Below are 16,307 nucleotides of genomic sequence, written 5' to 3'. Positions count from 1 at the left end.
ATAACAAAGAATTTTATAACACTGTGCATTTTCTAAACAGAGCTCACAGCAGAAGCTCTTATGTCGCATGACTTTCTGTATATCTCTTTCATGGACTGTCTCCTATTGATTGAACTTTATACTTCTTGTCTGAAAAAAGAAGGCAGGGAGGATCATTGAGTCACAGCTTTGTGTGTAAATCTTAGCTTGAGCTACTGGGTTATGTATATACCAAGATTTTTTTTATAGGTATCTAACAATAGACATATCAGTATGAAATATTCATACTTATTCATTCATATTTATGTGACAAAAAAAGACAACATACTAATAAAGAACATATAAACACTTTTTTTTCCTTTAGTTTCATTTGGTAATCTTCCTTCATGTCTACAATGTAAAAAAGGTGCTTGAGCAGTAACACTGAAGGGAAGGAAAATCAAAGTCCAAATGACAATGCAGGAGGAAAGTATTACTGTTGAATATGTAACCACGGTTTTCTTTTTATTTGTTGATTAACTATTCTTAAATACAACAAAACTACTACAAAAAGTTCATAGTAAATGAAGAAACAAGTTTATAGATCCAGACCTGTTCTATAAAAGATTATATTACAGACCAAGCACTGTTCTATAAAAGATTCATGCTCAGCATTAATACCCCCAGCACTCTATTAGATAGAATGCCTTCCAGTAGGCTGGATGACATAGGATGACATCATAGTAGGTGTGCATGTATGAATACAGATACAGGTTGACAATTGAAAATTCGGCCATTGATAATCCAGATCCTTCAGTTTCCCGGCATGAATTTCAGATCACATTTTCAATACAGATACTGTAGTACACTGTTTAGCCACAAATGTTTTGATTGCGCTGTTCTGTGGAAACAGCTGTTAGGTCTTGCTTGCTAAACTAAATACACATTGAGACACCCTGGTGCCTGCTTCCTGGAACTGTGCCAGATGTCCACGATGCTGCGAGAGGAAGGCTGGCCTGTGTGTGGAGGTAAGTATAAAAAAAAATCCAGGATTTTCAAAAATCCGACACTCCTTTGGTCCGGAGCTTGCTGGATTTTTAAATGTCAACTTGTACCTTGCTATAAATGTAAGGAAAAAAGGCTTCACATCTGTGGAAATCACCTGACCCTACTGCCAAATTGTGGTCTAGTAGGTAAATGGCTACTGTAGTAGGCATCAATACCAGTACAAATCCATGTGGCTCTGGAAAAAAAATAGCACTTGTGCCTATAGATTATATTGAAAGGTAAATGGGTCAAGGTTTATCGGAAAGACAGGCTTGGGTACAAGGATTATATTTAACAAGAACTTAGACCAGTTCACCATCCTTCCCATTGCTTGGGGGCTAGCAAGAACCCCAATAAATCCTTTCAAAAGTACGTTAGATTAAACCATGCACCTTACTGAGCATGGGGAGCCTTCTGGTGGCTCTTCTTTATTAGTAGACCTCCATGCACACACAAAAGTATAACTATATACCAGAAATCTGTAGAATTTACATACACACTTCCAATGGTTCTCGCCCGATAATCGTCTCAGGGGCGATATCGAACAAGAATCTGGAGGGTGTACAGCGCGCGTTGTTCATCGTCCGAACGGCCATCCTGGCAGATCTACGTACAATGAACGTCAAACAATTGTAATGCAAGTGAAGGGGGAGGGAGCGCAGCAGGGTGCCGCTTCATCGTTTTTCCCTTTCCCTCTCAATAGAGCAGAACAGTGCGGTATGTAGAGCATCGCTCATGCATCGTGCAGTGCTTAGTCATTGGAAAGGATTGTGAAAGATCCTTTCCAACGACTATAATTGCAAATGTCTATGCGTCTTAAGTCTACATGGACTGTTTCCCCAGCGTTTAGCCTGAGGCTTTAAAAGCCCATGTTTGATATTCCCATACATTCCAATGGGCTGATCTATACCAGGACGTTTCCTTGAGGCACGTTTATGAGCATTTAAAAAATGAAAACGAGAAGTTAACGCTGGAAAATGCCCAAAAATGCTGGTACACCCTTCGATTGATCTCAATGGGACGTTTTCCCGCGTTTATAAGCACTGAAAACATAAATGTGTTAAAGACGCAGCATAGATGTTTTCCAGCAAGCTTTAAAACGCTAATAAAAGTGCATAAAAATGCATATAAATGCAGTAGGAACGTTTACATGCGTTTTTAAAAACGGCTGTGTAGACCCAGCCTTAATAAAGCTCTCCAAAACTGGAGAAGATGGACTATCATGGGTTAACCTTGGTGATCCAGCAAATATGGAATGAATACCTTTAAAATAATTTGCTATTATTTGGCAAATGTTTCCTGATCCAGATCCATTTCAGGTTTCCTGGATCAACCAGGTTCTTTGATGATCTATCTTCTCCAGTCTCCAGAGAACTTTATTAAGTCAGTGAGCACCACCAGGAGCCCAGACTTCAGAAGCATTGATTCAGAGATACAAATGGTTTCTGAATGGATGAAGGGGGTGCAAAATCTACACTCTAAAATTTTTACCCAAGATTTACCCAAACACATGGTAGAGAATTGAGGTACAGCGGCCCAAATGCTATAAATGTCATCCAGGTATTGATAGTTATTAAAGCAGTATTTGATGTCCTTTATATATACCCATGTGTTTCTATAGTACAATGTACTATGAGATGTATGCCATTATACACAATAATTTGATGATATAACTCACTTTTATAATAAAAACTTGTAAAACACCCTTTGCTATTAATATTTGGTATATATGCACTGTGGTAAATATATATATTTCAGCTTTTATTTATGGGTTACTTATGCACATTGTACACATACAGAATAAATGGTTGATACTGGTATTTGCACGTGTTAGCCCCTCTATACGGGAATTACGGTAGGATTATGTAGCCGTTACATCCATTGCCTGTTGTACCGTAATATGTGTAATATTCCCGCATCTTGTAAGGCGCGCTCTGAGCTCTCCCTCCTCCCGGAAGTAAGCGGAGTCCCCGTTGTCTCCTGACGTGATTCCGCTTTCTTTTCAGTGTCATGGCGCTGGAGGCCACTCGGGGAATGATGGAGGATGAAGTGCTGGAAGATGGGGAGCTGAGCGGCTCTGATACAGATATGAAGGTGTCGGCGGACAGAGCCCCGCAGCAGGTAGCTGGCATTGTATGGCGGTGTGTCCGAGCATGGTGCGCAGTGAGGGGCAGCATGGGGCTGTGTATCTACCAGTGCCTTGTGTACCCCGCTAGGGGGCAGAGTGGCTGCCTGATGTCATATATGGAATGTCAGCTGTCTGCCCCCCAGCATTGCCAGGGCTATAGAGAATGTAGAGCAATGAATGGACCCCAGGGGCCCCTGTATCCTGGTCATGGGTGCTCCATACACAGGCCCATGGCTGGGGTGGGAATATCACAAGTGCTGAATAAATAATTCCTGCAATGTATGAGAAAATACTAATTCTTGTTCCCATTGCTCAGTGTATATCAGTGTACATGGCGCCATTATCCCCACACCTCCATGTCTGAAGGAAACATGCATACAGAATGGATGGTTCATGGGTTGATATTGGTATTTCTCCTCGTCACCCCTCCATATTCCATGTCGATCAATGTATTTTTGTATCGCTGACATGTTCTGCAGCGCTGTACACAATCTGTGAGGTTAGATGGTGCCTTGGGGAGAATCCAATGGAGGTGCTACAGGATTGCTGCCCTTGTCTGATGCCCTCATGGCATTGATGTGCCACCCAGCTATTCTGCATTTGTATAATAGTGCTGGCCCATACGAGTACATAGGGGGTGTTCTGGGGCATTTTGCTTTCTAGATGGATTGTATGCAGATATTGGTGCTCGGATATCCCATAACTCAGGGGTGTCCAAACTTTTTGCAAAGAGGGCCAGATTCAGTGAGGTGAAAATGTGTGGGTGCCAACCATTCAGCACATGCCCACCAGGGTGACGTGAGGGATTCCCTGTGCAGGAGTCAGTGCAGGCTCCGTGCAGGGCAAGTTCTTGGAATCAGAGTGGGGGTGGTCCGTGCGGGTCTGGCACAGCACACGCCCACTATAATGGCGTAGGGGATTCCCTGTGCACACTGGACTCCCGTCCTGCGGATTATGCCCACCGAGTAGCGGGCCGACAATTGCAAGGCTGGTATCAACTCTAATGAAATAGAAAATAGCTTTTTTGTATTTGTTTATTTTTTACTGTGGTCAACAGTGCTGGCGGGCCGCATATTATTGATTGTATGGAAAGGCTGCGCGCCGGTGGAAATCTGAACACGGGCCACAATTGGCCCCTAGGCCAAACTTTATACATGCCTGCATAACTCATCCTCATTGGGCTTTATAGATGTTTTGTTACAAAGTCAGCAAGAATATGTATTTTTTTTTCTGCTCATGATGGGCATATTGCAGCATCTTCTCTGTTTCCAACTTAGTGCTGTTTTTTCCAAAATAGGAAACAAATCCAAATGCTTGAATAAGCCTGTGTATATCTCTGTGGCAATCTGTCTTTTAGATTAAAAGGTTAAAGAATATATAAAATAAAAAATGACTTATTTACAACAATATGTTTTGGGTAAAGAATCCCATGGCATAGTCTTTGGGTGTTGCAGGCAGAATGTCCATTATCTGCCAAGTCTCTGCCTCCACCTGGAATGTTCTGGTTGGGAAGATCAATGTATATCTGTGAGGTGACTGCAAGCAATACAAACCTCTGCATTCAGCCAAGTGCACACTTTAGGACCTGGCAGGGTTTCTGTCCTAGAAAAGAAGCTATTATGTCCTTTGTAGGACTTTTTAATTATATGAATAGCTTTCTTAGACCTTTTTGTTTACAGTAACTCTCTTGTAAAATGTTTCCTTGTTATAATTGTTTGTCTGCAGAAACTTGGTCTACCCGATGCTGATGGCTTCAGAAGCAATGCAGCCGTGTCTTTAGGTGTCCCTTACCGAAATGTCCGAGGTTTGGATTCTAGCGATGACAGCTTCTCTGATTCTGATGAAGATGAGGGTTCTCCTTGGAAACGTAAACGCCAGAAATCTTCCCATCCTCCTCCAGTAGTGTCAAGACCAACAATGGTTTCTGCTCTTATTCAAAACAGACAGGCAAGAAGTACAAAGAATAACATCTGGGGAGCCGTGCTTCAGGAGCAGTCACAGGAAGCTGTAGCTGCAGAACTTGGAATCATGGACATGGATGGCCAGATAGATATGAGCAGGCAGTCAGAGACTTACAATTATCTCTTAGCCAAGAAAATGATGGAAAAAGAAAATGATGAGGAGAAGATCAAATTAGACAAAGAATTGGATGAGTATATGCGTGATGATAAGGATCACGTGTCAAAAGAAGAGAACGGTCACCTAAAGAGGAAGCGACCCATCAAAGAGAGGCTTGGTGAAAGGTTAGAAATGGACTTTAAAGGTCGATATGAATTAATCGAAAATGATCCGGAAGACAAAGTGTCTGATGAAATAGCACACAGGTTAGTTCTCTATTGTATTTGGTAAATTTGCTATATTGTATGAAGATGATGCACAGAGCATTAAAGTAATTACTAAAAAGTAAAAACACAAATTTATCGTAATTTACTATAATTGTGTTCAGGTTAAACAATCTGCTGTTTTCTATCTAAAAGGATCTTATGCTGGCCTCTAAGTTTTTCTGCAAAAATGATTTCTTCCCTGATCACAGGCCTTAAAGCGAAAGTAAACTGGAAAAAAAATTACTCACCTTTACCTTCCTAGATCTGTCAATCTTTCTGAAGGCTTCCTGGCCTGTGTTGTCCTGGTATCCTCCTTCATTTGCGCCAGGCACAACCATCTTCTTTTTCCTTCTTCCTACGTCACTTGATTTTGCACAGGGCAGGCGTGCGATCAGGTGACAAAGATGGGGGGGGGGAAATATGAATGCCAATCTCACTGCGCATGCAATCGGCATTTTTTTTTATCCAATTGCTAAAAAAGCTCTTGCTGCGCGTGTCTGAGATCGGGCATCTGCAGGAGCAGCCAGAAACCTCCTGGGATGCGTGATGTATGTATCCGTCATAGTGTGCTAGAAAAAATATTTTCGCCTATTGCCACTGGCCAGGTTTTGTCTTTCAGAAACTCCAGAAATTTGTTTTGGTGCAATTTTCTTCTTAGACCTCAGGCATTCCCCAGCCATTTTTAAAATAAATAGCAGTTCCTTTTCTGGTACGGTTCCCACAGACTTGCACCTTGTGTGATCTAGTGCTAGTCCTGTTTCAGGTTGAATGACAGCCAGCTTCACTTAACTTGGAGGAAAGCACTATGACACCCTGCACTGGCTGTACAATGATGGAGAGAACACTGCTCACATCAGTGATGCTCTGTACATCATTAAAGTTCTCTTAATGCCAGAGAAAAGGAAAATATGGTTCTATGGCATCACATGACAGTTTAAAGACATGTAAATTGGTAGATAAAAATAATAATAATAATAAAAAAAAGATAACATAATGTGGCATGATGGGGTTGGAATTTAAAGCCAAAGTTCCCAAAGCAATTACACTGATTAGCTAAACTATTAGCTGATTTTAGAGATGGAAGAAAATGTAATGCAGTGTGCAAGCACATTTCGCTCATAGAACAAATAATATGTGCACCCTTTGTTTATATACATTAACTTGCTTTGTTAAGTTTTGGGTTTATTTGCATTTTAACATGCTTATTATACATATGCAATTTAATGCAGATCCAAGCTCAAATAGTTAAATGTTTGAAGATCTAAAATGTTTATTGTAACTAAGCATTACCCTGAAAAAGTACCTTTCATTTATTTCTGGGATTCTTTCTAAAAAAAAAAAAGAAACATTGCAAAAAATAAGATTTTTTTGATACTATCAAAGCCCTGCTTCTAATAATATGGACATTTTCACATCCGTTATATATCCCTTTTTATTTGACAGGCTGCGCGAACCCAAAAAAGATCTGATCCAACGAGTTGTGAAAACCATTGGCACGAAGAAGGCAATAGAGCTTCTAATGGAGACTGCCGAGGTGGAAGAAAATGGTGGACTATTTATTATGGTAAGATTTAATTTTTTCAGTGAAAATTGCAGCATTTCCAACCACATTGAATGAAAAGTGGAGGAATCTCTTGTGGTGTAGGGTTAAAGCCATTACTAGGACTGGCAGATGCTGAGCTTCCACACTGGTTTAATTTACATCTGCAAACAGTCATCTTCATCATGCTTTTGCTGTGTTGCTGACCTGGAATAAACATATATGCAGTAAGTGAAGTGTAAACTGGTTCTGGGTCACGTAACTTGCTCAGTAGTCCACAATCAGGTTGGCAGACATTGAACTCACACCTTTAGGTCAGCAATGGCATTTTTCTTTCTAAGAGTTTTCATTTTCTATTTGTTGTTATTTTATTTCATGTGGTTTGTATTGATTTCTATCACAATATTAGGAACATAGGCAATGTTTATGTCATTTGAGAATAGTGAGGGTCTGGAGAAATTTACAGTTTGGTTTTGTGTCCTTTGGATGTATTTTACAGGGTTTATTTTCCCAGCTAAGGATTAGTTGTTGGCTGAATGTGGTTTGAAGAGGACATATTTTTATTTTAGAGCAAAACATTAGCTTGATGTTATTTAGTCTCATGCCAATATGTTTTGGTTATAAAAGCCTTGTTATATTGAAATTTAATTCATATCTAAACACTCACCAACCACTGTATTGGGTACATTTTACTAGTGCTGGGTCCAACCCCCTTTTTGCATTTAGAACTGATGTATTTCTTTGTGGCATGGATTGAACAAGGTGCTGAAAATATCCCTCAGGGATTTTGGTCTATACTGACACAATAGCATCACACAATACATCCCAAAGCAGTGATCTCCCCGGCCCTTTTTACTTGGGCGCACCACCTGGCACTTTTCAGTAACCATTCTACTGTTTTTGGGAGGGTATTAAAGAGTTGGGTCACAATACAGCTTCTGGCACCCACCTACAATTTCTTCCCATCCAGGCCAAAAAAAAATAATTGTGGGCTGAATACTGAAAAGATGCTAAGGATCAATGAACTCATTGCAGTGCTAAGCCCATACATTTTTTAAGCTAGGTAGAAAGAAGCTATAGAAGGTGGATGGCAGCCGCTGTATTGTGACCTAACTCATCAGTAACCACCCAAAAATAGCCAGGTGGTTGCTGAAAAGTTCTAGGTGGGAAAAGGGTCTGGGAACACTGCAATGTAAATCTCAGGAAACACGTTTGAGATGATTTGAGCTTTGTGACGTGGTATGGACAGATGGTCAGAAACAATACTAAGGTAGACTGGCAGTTAAATGATGCTCAATTGGTACTAAGGGGCCCAAAGTGTGCATGCCAAATTCTGACCATGCCATGCTAAATATGTGGCAGAAATGGAGACTTGTCAGGACAAACAACTCTTTTTTTTCCCGGCTCCATTTTTGATGAGTCTGTGTAAGTTGCAGCCACGGGTGCAATGAAGTCGGCATGTATATACCTTTTATGTGATGAATGGGTTCTTCTGTAGACTATTGTAAATACACAATATTTTAGCCCTAAAAAATTAAAAACTAATTGTGAGATAAACTTTAACCCTTAGCATGACGGTCTTCTCTGGTTTGGTTACAGAATGGAAGCAGAAGGAGAACTCCTGGTGGTGTCTATTTAAACCTTTTGAAAAACACGCCAAGTATTACATCCGATCAAGTGAAGGTATGTACATAGCTGAACATGAGGTATCAAAATAAATAAATTGTATGAGGTATTGGGGTTTGGAATTGGTTTGTGGTTGCATTAAGCTTAAAAAAACAAACAAAAATAAAACCAAAATATAGCTATGAGGAGGGGAGGGGCGTTAATCAGGACTTTTTTGTTTTCTGGGAAATATTAGGGTTCTTCTTATTATTATTATTTTAATACTTTCTTATTAATAATAAACAGGATTTATATAGTGCCAACATATTACGCAGTGCTGTACATTAAATAGGGGTGGCAAATACTGACAGTGACACAGGAAGAGGAGATGAACCTGCCCCGAAGAACTTACAATCTAGGAGGGTTAAATAGAAGCTGGATATAGTAGAGGTTATTTGGTACCTAAAACTGGTATTTTGTTTAAATTAACATTTTATTTTAAAGCCTTCATTTAGCCTTTACCCTTTTTTTAAGCAAAGCTAAAAAGTTAAATATTTTGCCCAAAACAATACAGAATAAAGAAATTATTCTTTGTCCTGCAAATTAGGACTGGAATGGAGCTGATGTACGGTCTGAAGCTGTTGGAATAGGAACATATCTAAGGACTAAAGTTACAGGATTTAGCTCTGATCTAAGGTCTGAAGGTGCAGGGATTGGGGTGAGCTAAGGTCTAAATGTGTAGGAAGTGGGGCTGATCTAACATCTTAAGTTGTAGGAATTGGAGTAAAAATGAAAACAAACTACACAACTAGAGGGCGCTATTGTTCATGGCATGCTTGTTCTTTGACAGGTTAGCCTCTTTTCAGATCCAAACATTGTTGTAAATAGATTAAACTTGAAAAATCTGTGACTATTGTGTGAAAACAAATCTAAACAGACCCCTAAATTAAATAAGTTTTTTTTAATGCATCTTTGTTATTTGATTAATTACTGGTTTTATTAATACAAAAAAGTACTTGGTGATCCTGCCATGATGGTCCTTGTTCAGGCACCTTCTTTAAGGTGATGACGCATTCTCCTGAACTTTGCTTCAGAATTGTTACTCTGTCATATAAAATTCTGATGGAGACTACAAGTGGCAGTTTTACCAAACATTACACACCCAAAGCCTGCTGTTATCACCATTTGGTAACCCATTATGCGAATTGTGGTGCATACATGCAGAGAAGAAATGGCTGCAAAAAGCTTAAAAAGTTCAGTAGCACTGAGATGCAACAAAGGGTGAAAAAAAGCTCACCCTGTTTAGGGTGCACAGTGCTTTACAAAAATTGTTCACATAACTGTATGAGGTGCTAGATATCTGGCCAGTAATGTACAGGAGGGAATATCCAGATTGGAAGCAAGTGCCGCAGTCTCAACTGATCAGAATGGCCCAGGATTCAGGTGCTTTAAATTATAGATATCTGCAGTTTGTTTGCTAGCTGCTTTCTTTTTATGTTCTCTTCATTCATAGAGCCACTTTCAGTTTTGTTTTGTATTATAAAGGTGTTATATAAACAGTAAAATGAATATAAAAACATTTTTATAAACTTATAGCTGAACTCTGAACAAAGTGCTGTATGAACAATTTTCTCCGCTGCTGTTTTAGATTTACTTATAGATGATATCTTCCCTATCCATGACAATGACAAGCACACTTGTGCTTAATTTATCTGATACCGCACCTTCTGTTCCATTCAACCTACTTACACTGCAGCACACCTGATTGGTGCCTTGTGCTGTTTCTCCCTTCCCATCTCTGATTCACAGAGGCTGCAAAGTTTCAATATAGGTGTCTATATATTTCCTAATTTAAATACTACCATCTGTTACTTGGCACTACTTGCATTACTGGTAATAATTTTATTATTGCATAAATAAATATGGAACTCCATTCTTTTATTTCTGTTTGGAGGTCCTAAATCCAGTTTCCATTTAACAATTTTTTTTTGCTCTGAAGGAAATATTTTACCTGGAAAACCAGAAGGAATATGAGAGTAAAAAGGCCGCTAAGAAGCGGAGGCGTCACATACTGGGGAAGAAGGCCAAGGATGCCATAAAAAGCCTTAATTTTCAAGAACATGATGATACATCAAGGGAAACGTTTGCAAGTGACACAAATGAAGCTTTAGCTTCTCTGGATGATGAAAACTCAGAAATGAAAGCAGACACTGCAGACACTGAAGATGCCATTGAAATTGACAATTCTCTTGACTTGGAAACCTTTTGACTGGAGCCTCGCAAGGACTTTGCTCATGTATCTTTCTTTACAGTTTGGGACTTTTTTTTTTTTTTTTTGCTATGGAAATGACAAAATTTACCAGTTGAGTGTAGATTGAAATTAGTAATGGAGCTGCTTATTACATGTGCCTCAGTTTTTTGGGGTAAGTTTTGATTTTGTACATTTATGTTGGTCTTTTGTCATATGTCCTATAAATTTTTTTTTATTAATAATTTGCAAGCATTCCTGGAGCACCACAGACAGCAAGTATTGAGTTTTTAATTCCTGAACAGGAGTTATGATATCCCACTAGAAGATTGATGGCTGCTCACTGTTTGCTAGAGATGCAGCCCATCTGAATAATACAAAAACCTTTTAGTAAAAGTATGTTCAACTTACTAAATACAGAATGTGAAGATAGATCATTTTTTTCTCAGCATGGTGAAATAATTTCTGTACATTATGTGTTTTACTGGGATACACCTGGAACACGGGCCCAGTCTCATCCAGTGTACTCATTAGACTTTGTCTTTCTTGCCCCATATAAAGTAGTATCTGGTAATTTGCTTTGCAGTCCTGCAGGTAAGAATTGATCCCATTTGGTCACAGGATTTCTGTCTGTTCTGGACCACATGTTATCATGTAGCTGTTCACAGTGGCAAATAATTCCTTGCATGCTATGTTACCCAGGTGGCAGCATGTTGTAAAGTTAGCTTTGTATTGGAATGTGCACCCATGCCACCATTTAACAGTATGCAAGCATTCTAAATGATCCTAAATAAGTCTTGGACCACTGATAGCCCACAAAAATTTTCAATTTGCCGATACTCATAATTTAGGAATGCTGGACCTACATGTGGCAGTTTCATAATCTTTTAAATTCCAGTTTTTGTGTTCAAATATCAAAGCAGTAAAGACAAAAAATAGTGGTTTCATTCTACAGCAAGGAGTTTCATTATATTCTCCCTGATTAATCCATCAATTAATTGTAAAGCTTGATTGAATAATAGAATAGTCCCATAAAAAATGTCATACTAATATGCAGTCCCAATATACTGAAATTGTCAATAGATGATTATTCTGATAAGGATCTAAAATCCTATGTGTGTCTGAGCCACAATGTCCTGTAAGTCATTAAGTCAGAAGTGGTAATATGCATACTTGTACTGGGTCATAGACTCCACAAATACTGAAATCATTGGCTCAAACTACTAGTATATTCAGGAGAGGTCCACTAACGCATCCTATATATATGCAGTACATGTTCTCTTTAAATACTTGTGTGGGGAAACTGATGCTTAGGAATCCTCAAGTGAGTGCCTGCTTATATTACATAGCAGTTTTGCAAGTAGTTTTACCTTTTTAAATCGTCTTGCAAAAACTGGTTTGATATTGGAACAAATGTTTTTTTCCTAGCAGGCAGTTGGTGGCAGTAGCGTTCCCACATGTTTTTTAGGTGCTATGTGCAGCTTCCAAGGCAGTTTTCTGTCTTAGCCAACTCCATACACATTATTGCATAAACACTTGTCACTTGTTATTCAAGCTTTTTTTTTTTCAAGCATCTAGTGGTTTTTGAGTGGCTTGCAATCCCTTCGAAAGCCTAGCAGTTATCACCTGTTACCTCCCCTGAGCGCCTAGTGTTTGCCAGTAGGCACCCAGCAGCAGTAAGCACTGTGAATGTATACTTTTTTTGCGTCAATTCACTCATAACATTTTTCCTTCGCTAATAATTTTTTATTGTGACAGCTGTGCACTGACTGACTGACGATTGGTCACTAGGTGGCAGGAAACTAGCTATTTTGCCATCTATTGGGTTTTCACCTTTACTAAAAAAATGCATGAAATTGTAGTGCTGTGTGCACACAGTGCCGTGTATCTAGAGAAGCAGACTATATGACAATTAAGTGTGTGTGTGTAGGTAGTTTTCCTCACAAGGTGCTTCATGTCAGTGTGCCCTTGTTACTTTATGATAACATGCTCTTGTGTAAACTGCTTTCTACATCACTTTTGGAATATTAAAATTTACTCCATTTGTCATTTTTGAAGTGCACTTTCTCTGAAACAGATTAGATCAAATCTGAATAATTGACGAATGTTGCTGCTCCTTTTTTATTTTTTAATAAACAGAAAAGACAAAGTTTTAATGCCCATGTTTAAAGGTATTGCTTGATTTTAAACATTATGTACTTGTGCCTACAGTGGGAATCTACACACTACTGAATGCTGTCACAACTCTAAAAAGAGACAATCTTCATTGACTTCTCATATCTAATATTATTGTGTTTACTTGTTGATATGTTTCCCATTTTTATCTGTTTGCTGTTTTTATGTTAAAATGCAAACATGTAGTCATTCATGTAGGCTTCATCTAATGAGGTGGTGGTCAACTCAGTAAATACAGGGTGTCCCAAAAGTCACTATACACTTTTAATTAATTCCTAAAAATTACACAAGAAACTGAGTTTATCCATTTTATTAGCATCAACAAAGGAGTCGTGGCAGTTTTTCTTGCTAGGCTTGCCATCACGTTCAAATGCCTAGACTAGTCGCTGAACCATAAGTTTTCCAAGAGCTGAGGGTCGTGTTGGTAATGGTGTAGGAGTGATTTGCACATTTCCACACGAGCATCATATCTTCCGCTTGAAGTTTTTGAACAACCTGAAGTCAGTATGGGTAGAACTTTATCACTCTGGAAGCATCCGCTGAATCGAGCTTTTGTTGTTGTTAAGTTCTAGTGCAGCCCATTGGATGGACTTTCCCTGGCTCCACGCAAACGCCTGCTCCAGTCCTTCAGTGTTTTCATCGGTGGCGGTAGTGGCAGGCCTTCCGATGTGTGGTTTGAGGAAGGGTGTAGTGACTTAAGACACCCTGTTTAGGGGCTTCAAGTGCAGCCCCCAACTTGTGAGGATTCCACATTAGAATTGTTTCCAAACATAAACTATTAGTAAAATGCATTTGTGTCACACTCAAGTGAAAATAATTTGTGTAAACCATGTACAGTGTTGAGACACTATTCATAGTAAATTGCACCCAATCACATTGTTAAAGCATCAGACTACACACCACAATGCACATGCAATACACTGTGCTCTATTACATAAAAAAAGATTTCTTTTAGTGCCTGGATGGCATATTTGGAGGAAGGTTTTATTGCTCTATAAGGCTTCCTTGGAGAGAGATTTCCTCTCCCTTCCTGTTTTGGTGAAAAAGACACATAGGAGGTTCCAGATTTCCTCTACTTTTTACTTCCATTTCAGTCTTTGCATGACTACCTTTTTATCCAGACAAGAAGTGAAAGAATTTTTCAAATGAAAACCTGAAGGAGCTTTATTTCTCTTCTCTAAAAGAACAGTTTTTTTTAAGTCACTCTTAGTGTAGCCCAGCTGGTCAGAATTTCTTTATTTTCTCAAAGTGATTTCATTACTATCAGTACAGCTAGAATACTTCAGCTATTTCATGCAAGGGTTATACTGAAAACAAGATCTGTTCGATTGGAACTGTGAATCCCTCATATACAGCAATGTGATATCTGGGTATAGTTTTTATACTCTATTGAATGTTGTAAAACATGCTTCATGGTTATTGGATAATCATATACCATAACTTGTGTCTTTATTCTTTTTCACTTTCACTCTCACACCTTGTTTTGCTGCAGGCTGTCACCACCTTTCAGTAGTTCTGGACTATTCAGTTCATATACATTCAATATGCAGCTGCTTAGAAAATCATATGCACTGAGCTGCTGTTCTTATGTCTACACTACTGTATAAACTAGATGGCATAGCTACATGTCCAACACTAAAATCATTAGCAGCACCTAGGACTTTGGGTGGTTTAGAAGTTGTAAGTTCCACCCCAGCTTAAAAGTAACCCATAGTATATTTTTTTTAAAATTGCATTTGGGTTTAATTGTACAAAAAATGTAATTAAAAATTCCGACCTACATAACTACACCTGCTTCTTCTACGGTTTTACATTTCAGGTACAGATTCTTTGCATATTGCATAGCTTTACACCAGGCATACAAATACAGGATCAGCCAGATAACATCGCCATCTACTGAGGTGAGCCAAATTTAAGCCGAGATTCTTGTTTTATACTTGAATATTTATGCATGTAGCAGCAGATGACTAATATTTCCATTTGCTATTCATTTTCTTCTCTGCAACCAGTCTTCCCTGGAAACTGTTTTTAAAAGACACATCAAATGCTTTTCAAGCTATATTGTGGCTACATTGTCTCCTAAGGTCTTTCTATAGGCCCAGGATTGGCATCCTGATGTGCCACACACAGGATAAAGATATGCATGGTTTACAAACTTCCACCTGGAACAGCAGCTTAGACCTGTAGTACATCCCACACATTTATTGGGCTGGCACATGTGTGGGTGTTAAAAGAATAATTCTATTCTTTGAAACTATGCCAGACCACCTGCTTTCGTAACTTGGTATTTGGAAAGGGAGCTGCTGTAGTACCCTCTGCTTGGTATGAGTGTCTACAAAGCTGTCTTAGTACATCAAAACTGCCATATTATGGTTTTTAGTTTGATTACTGGTTTATTCTGCACTGAACACTATTTCTATATGGCTATATGAATGAATGTTTTCTAGAATTATTTGTACTCTGGCACATCTGTAATGCTGTACATAAATTACTAACTACATTTATCCATGATGAAACATTGAAAAGCTTATTATTAAGTACAAAGAACATTTTTCAGCACACATCTACTTCCCTCTTGTGGATCTACATGCTACAGTCCCTACAACATTCACCCAAACTAATACACTCGCTACAGCCAGTTTGGCCTGAAGTCAATTAACCTGAGGGTAATGGCCAACCTTTGGACTACCCAGAGAAAAAACTATCCCCAACATGTGAAAGCTACTTTTCAAGCCGATACAATAAAGATTACAGCATCACAAGCTTTGCAGAATGATGAGATCTGTATTATATGTCAAGAAAATATAACAGCCAACAGTCATTTGATCACATAAATATGCCTATGAAAGAATTTGGTTTACAGATATAAACCTTTCAAAGCAGAAGAGTTACACAGCACAATATTGGGGCAAACCTTAACCTGGCCTTAAAAAAAGATAAAAAATTGAAAATTTGCAGGAAAATATTAGAAAAAGTTACAAAATCTTTATTTTTGCCCCCTAATGCAGCCATTTTTAACCAAGGTGCAAAATTTCTGTTGTTTTTTTTTTTGAAATGGGGGCTTGTTAATTCTTAATCGCCTAGAATAGGAGCGCAAACCTACGTGACGTAGGTATCTCGGGAGGCTCTTGGGTGCTCCTTCTGCACATGCCCGAGCATCTCACATCAAATCTGCAAGCACCTAACTACAATAAAATAGAAATCAATTTTGTGTGCTAACACTTGAAACTTCGCTCACTTAGATTGCTGTGAAACTTTTGAATGATCAGCAATTCATGTTAA

General features: G+C 38.8%; 1 protein-coding gene across 1 annotated transcript; it reads left to right on the top strand.

Annotated features, from left to right (window-relative positions):
- The first annotated feature begins 2,964 nt into the window (after nt 1-2,964).
- On the top strand, nt 2,965-13,006 carry PHAX (phosphorylated adaptor for RNA export). The gene is made up of 5 exons (XM_072416016.1): nt 2,965-3,126; nt 4,859-5,457; nt 6,901-7,021; nt 8,597-8,680; nt 10,602-13,006. Exons 1-5 carry the CDS (start codon nt 3,016-3,018, stop codon nt 10,869-10,871), a joined length of 1,185 nt encoding a protein of 394 aa, XP_072272117.1. The 5' UTR covers nt 2,965-3,015; the 3' UTR covers nt 10,872-13,006.
- The last annotated feature ends 3,301 nt before the right edge of the window (nt 13,007-16,307 follow it).

Source organism: Pyxicephalus adspersus, chromosome 6 (assembly GCF_032062135.1).
Source record: "Pyxicephalus adspersus chromosome 6, UCB_Pads_2.0, whole genome shotgun sequence".
Lineage (NCBI taxonomy): Eukaryota > Metazoa > Chordata > Amphibia > Anura > Pyxicephalidae > Pyxicephalus > Pyxicephalus adspersus.
The sequence above is the reverse complement of the archived record's forward strand: the minus strand, read 5'-3'. Positions and strand labels throughout refer to the sequence as shown.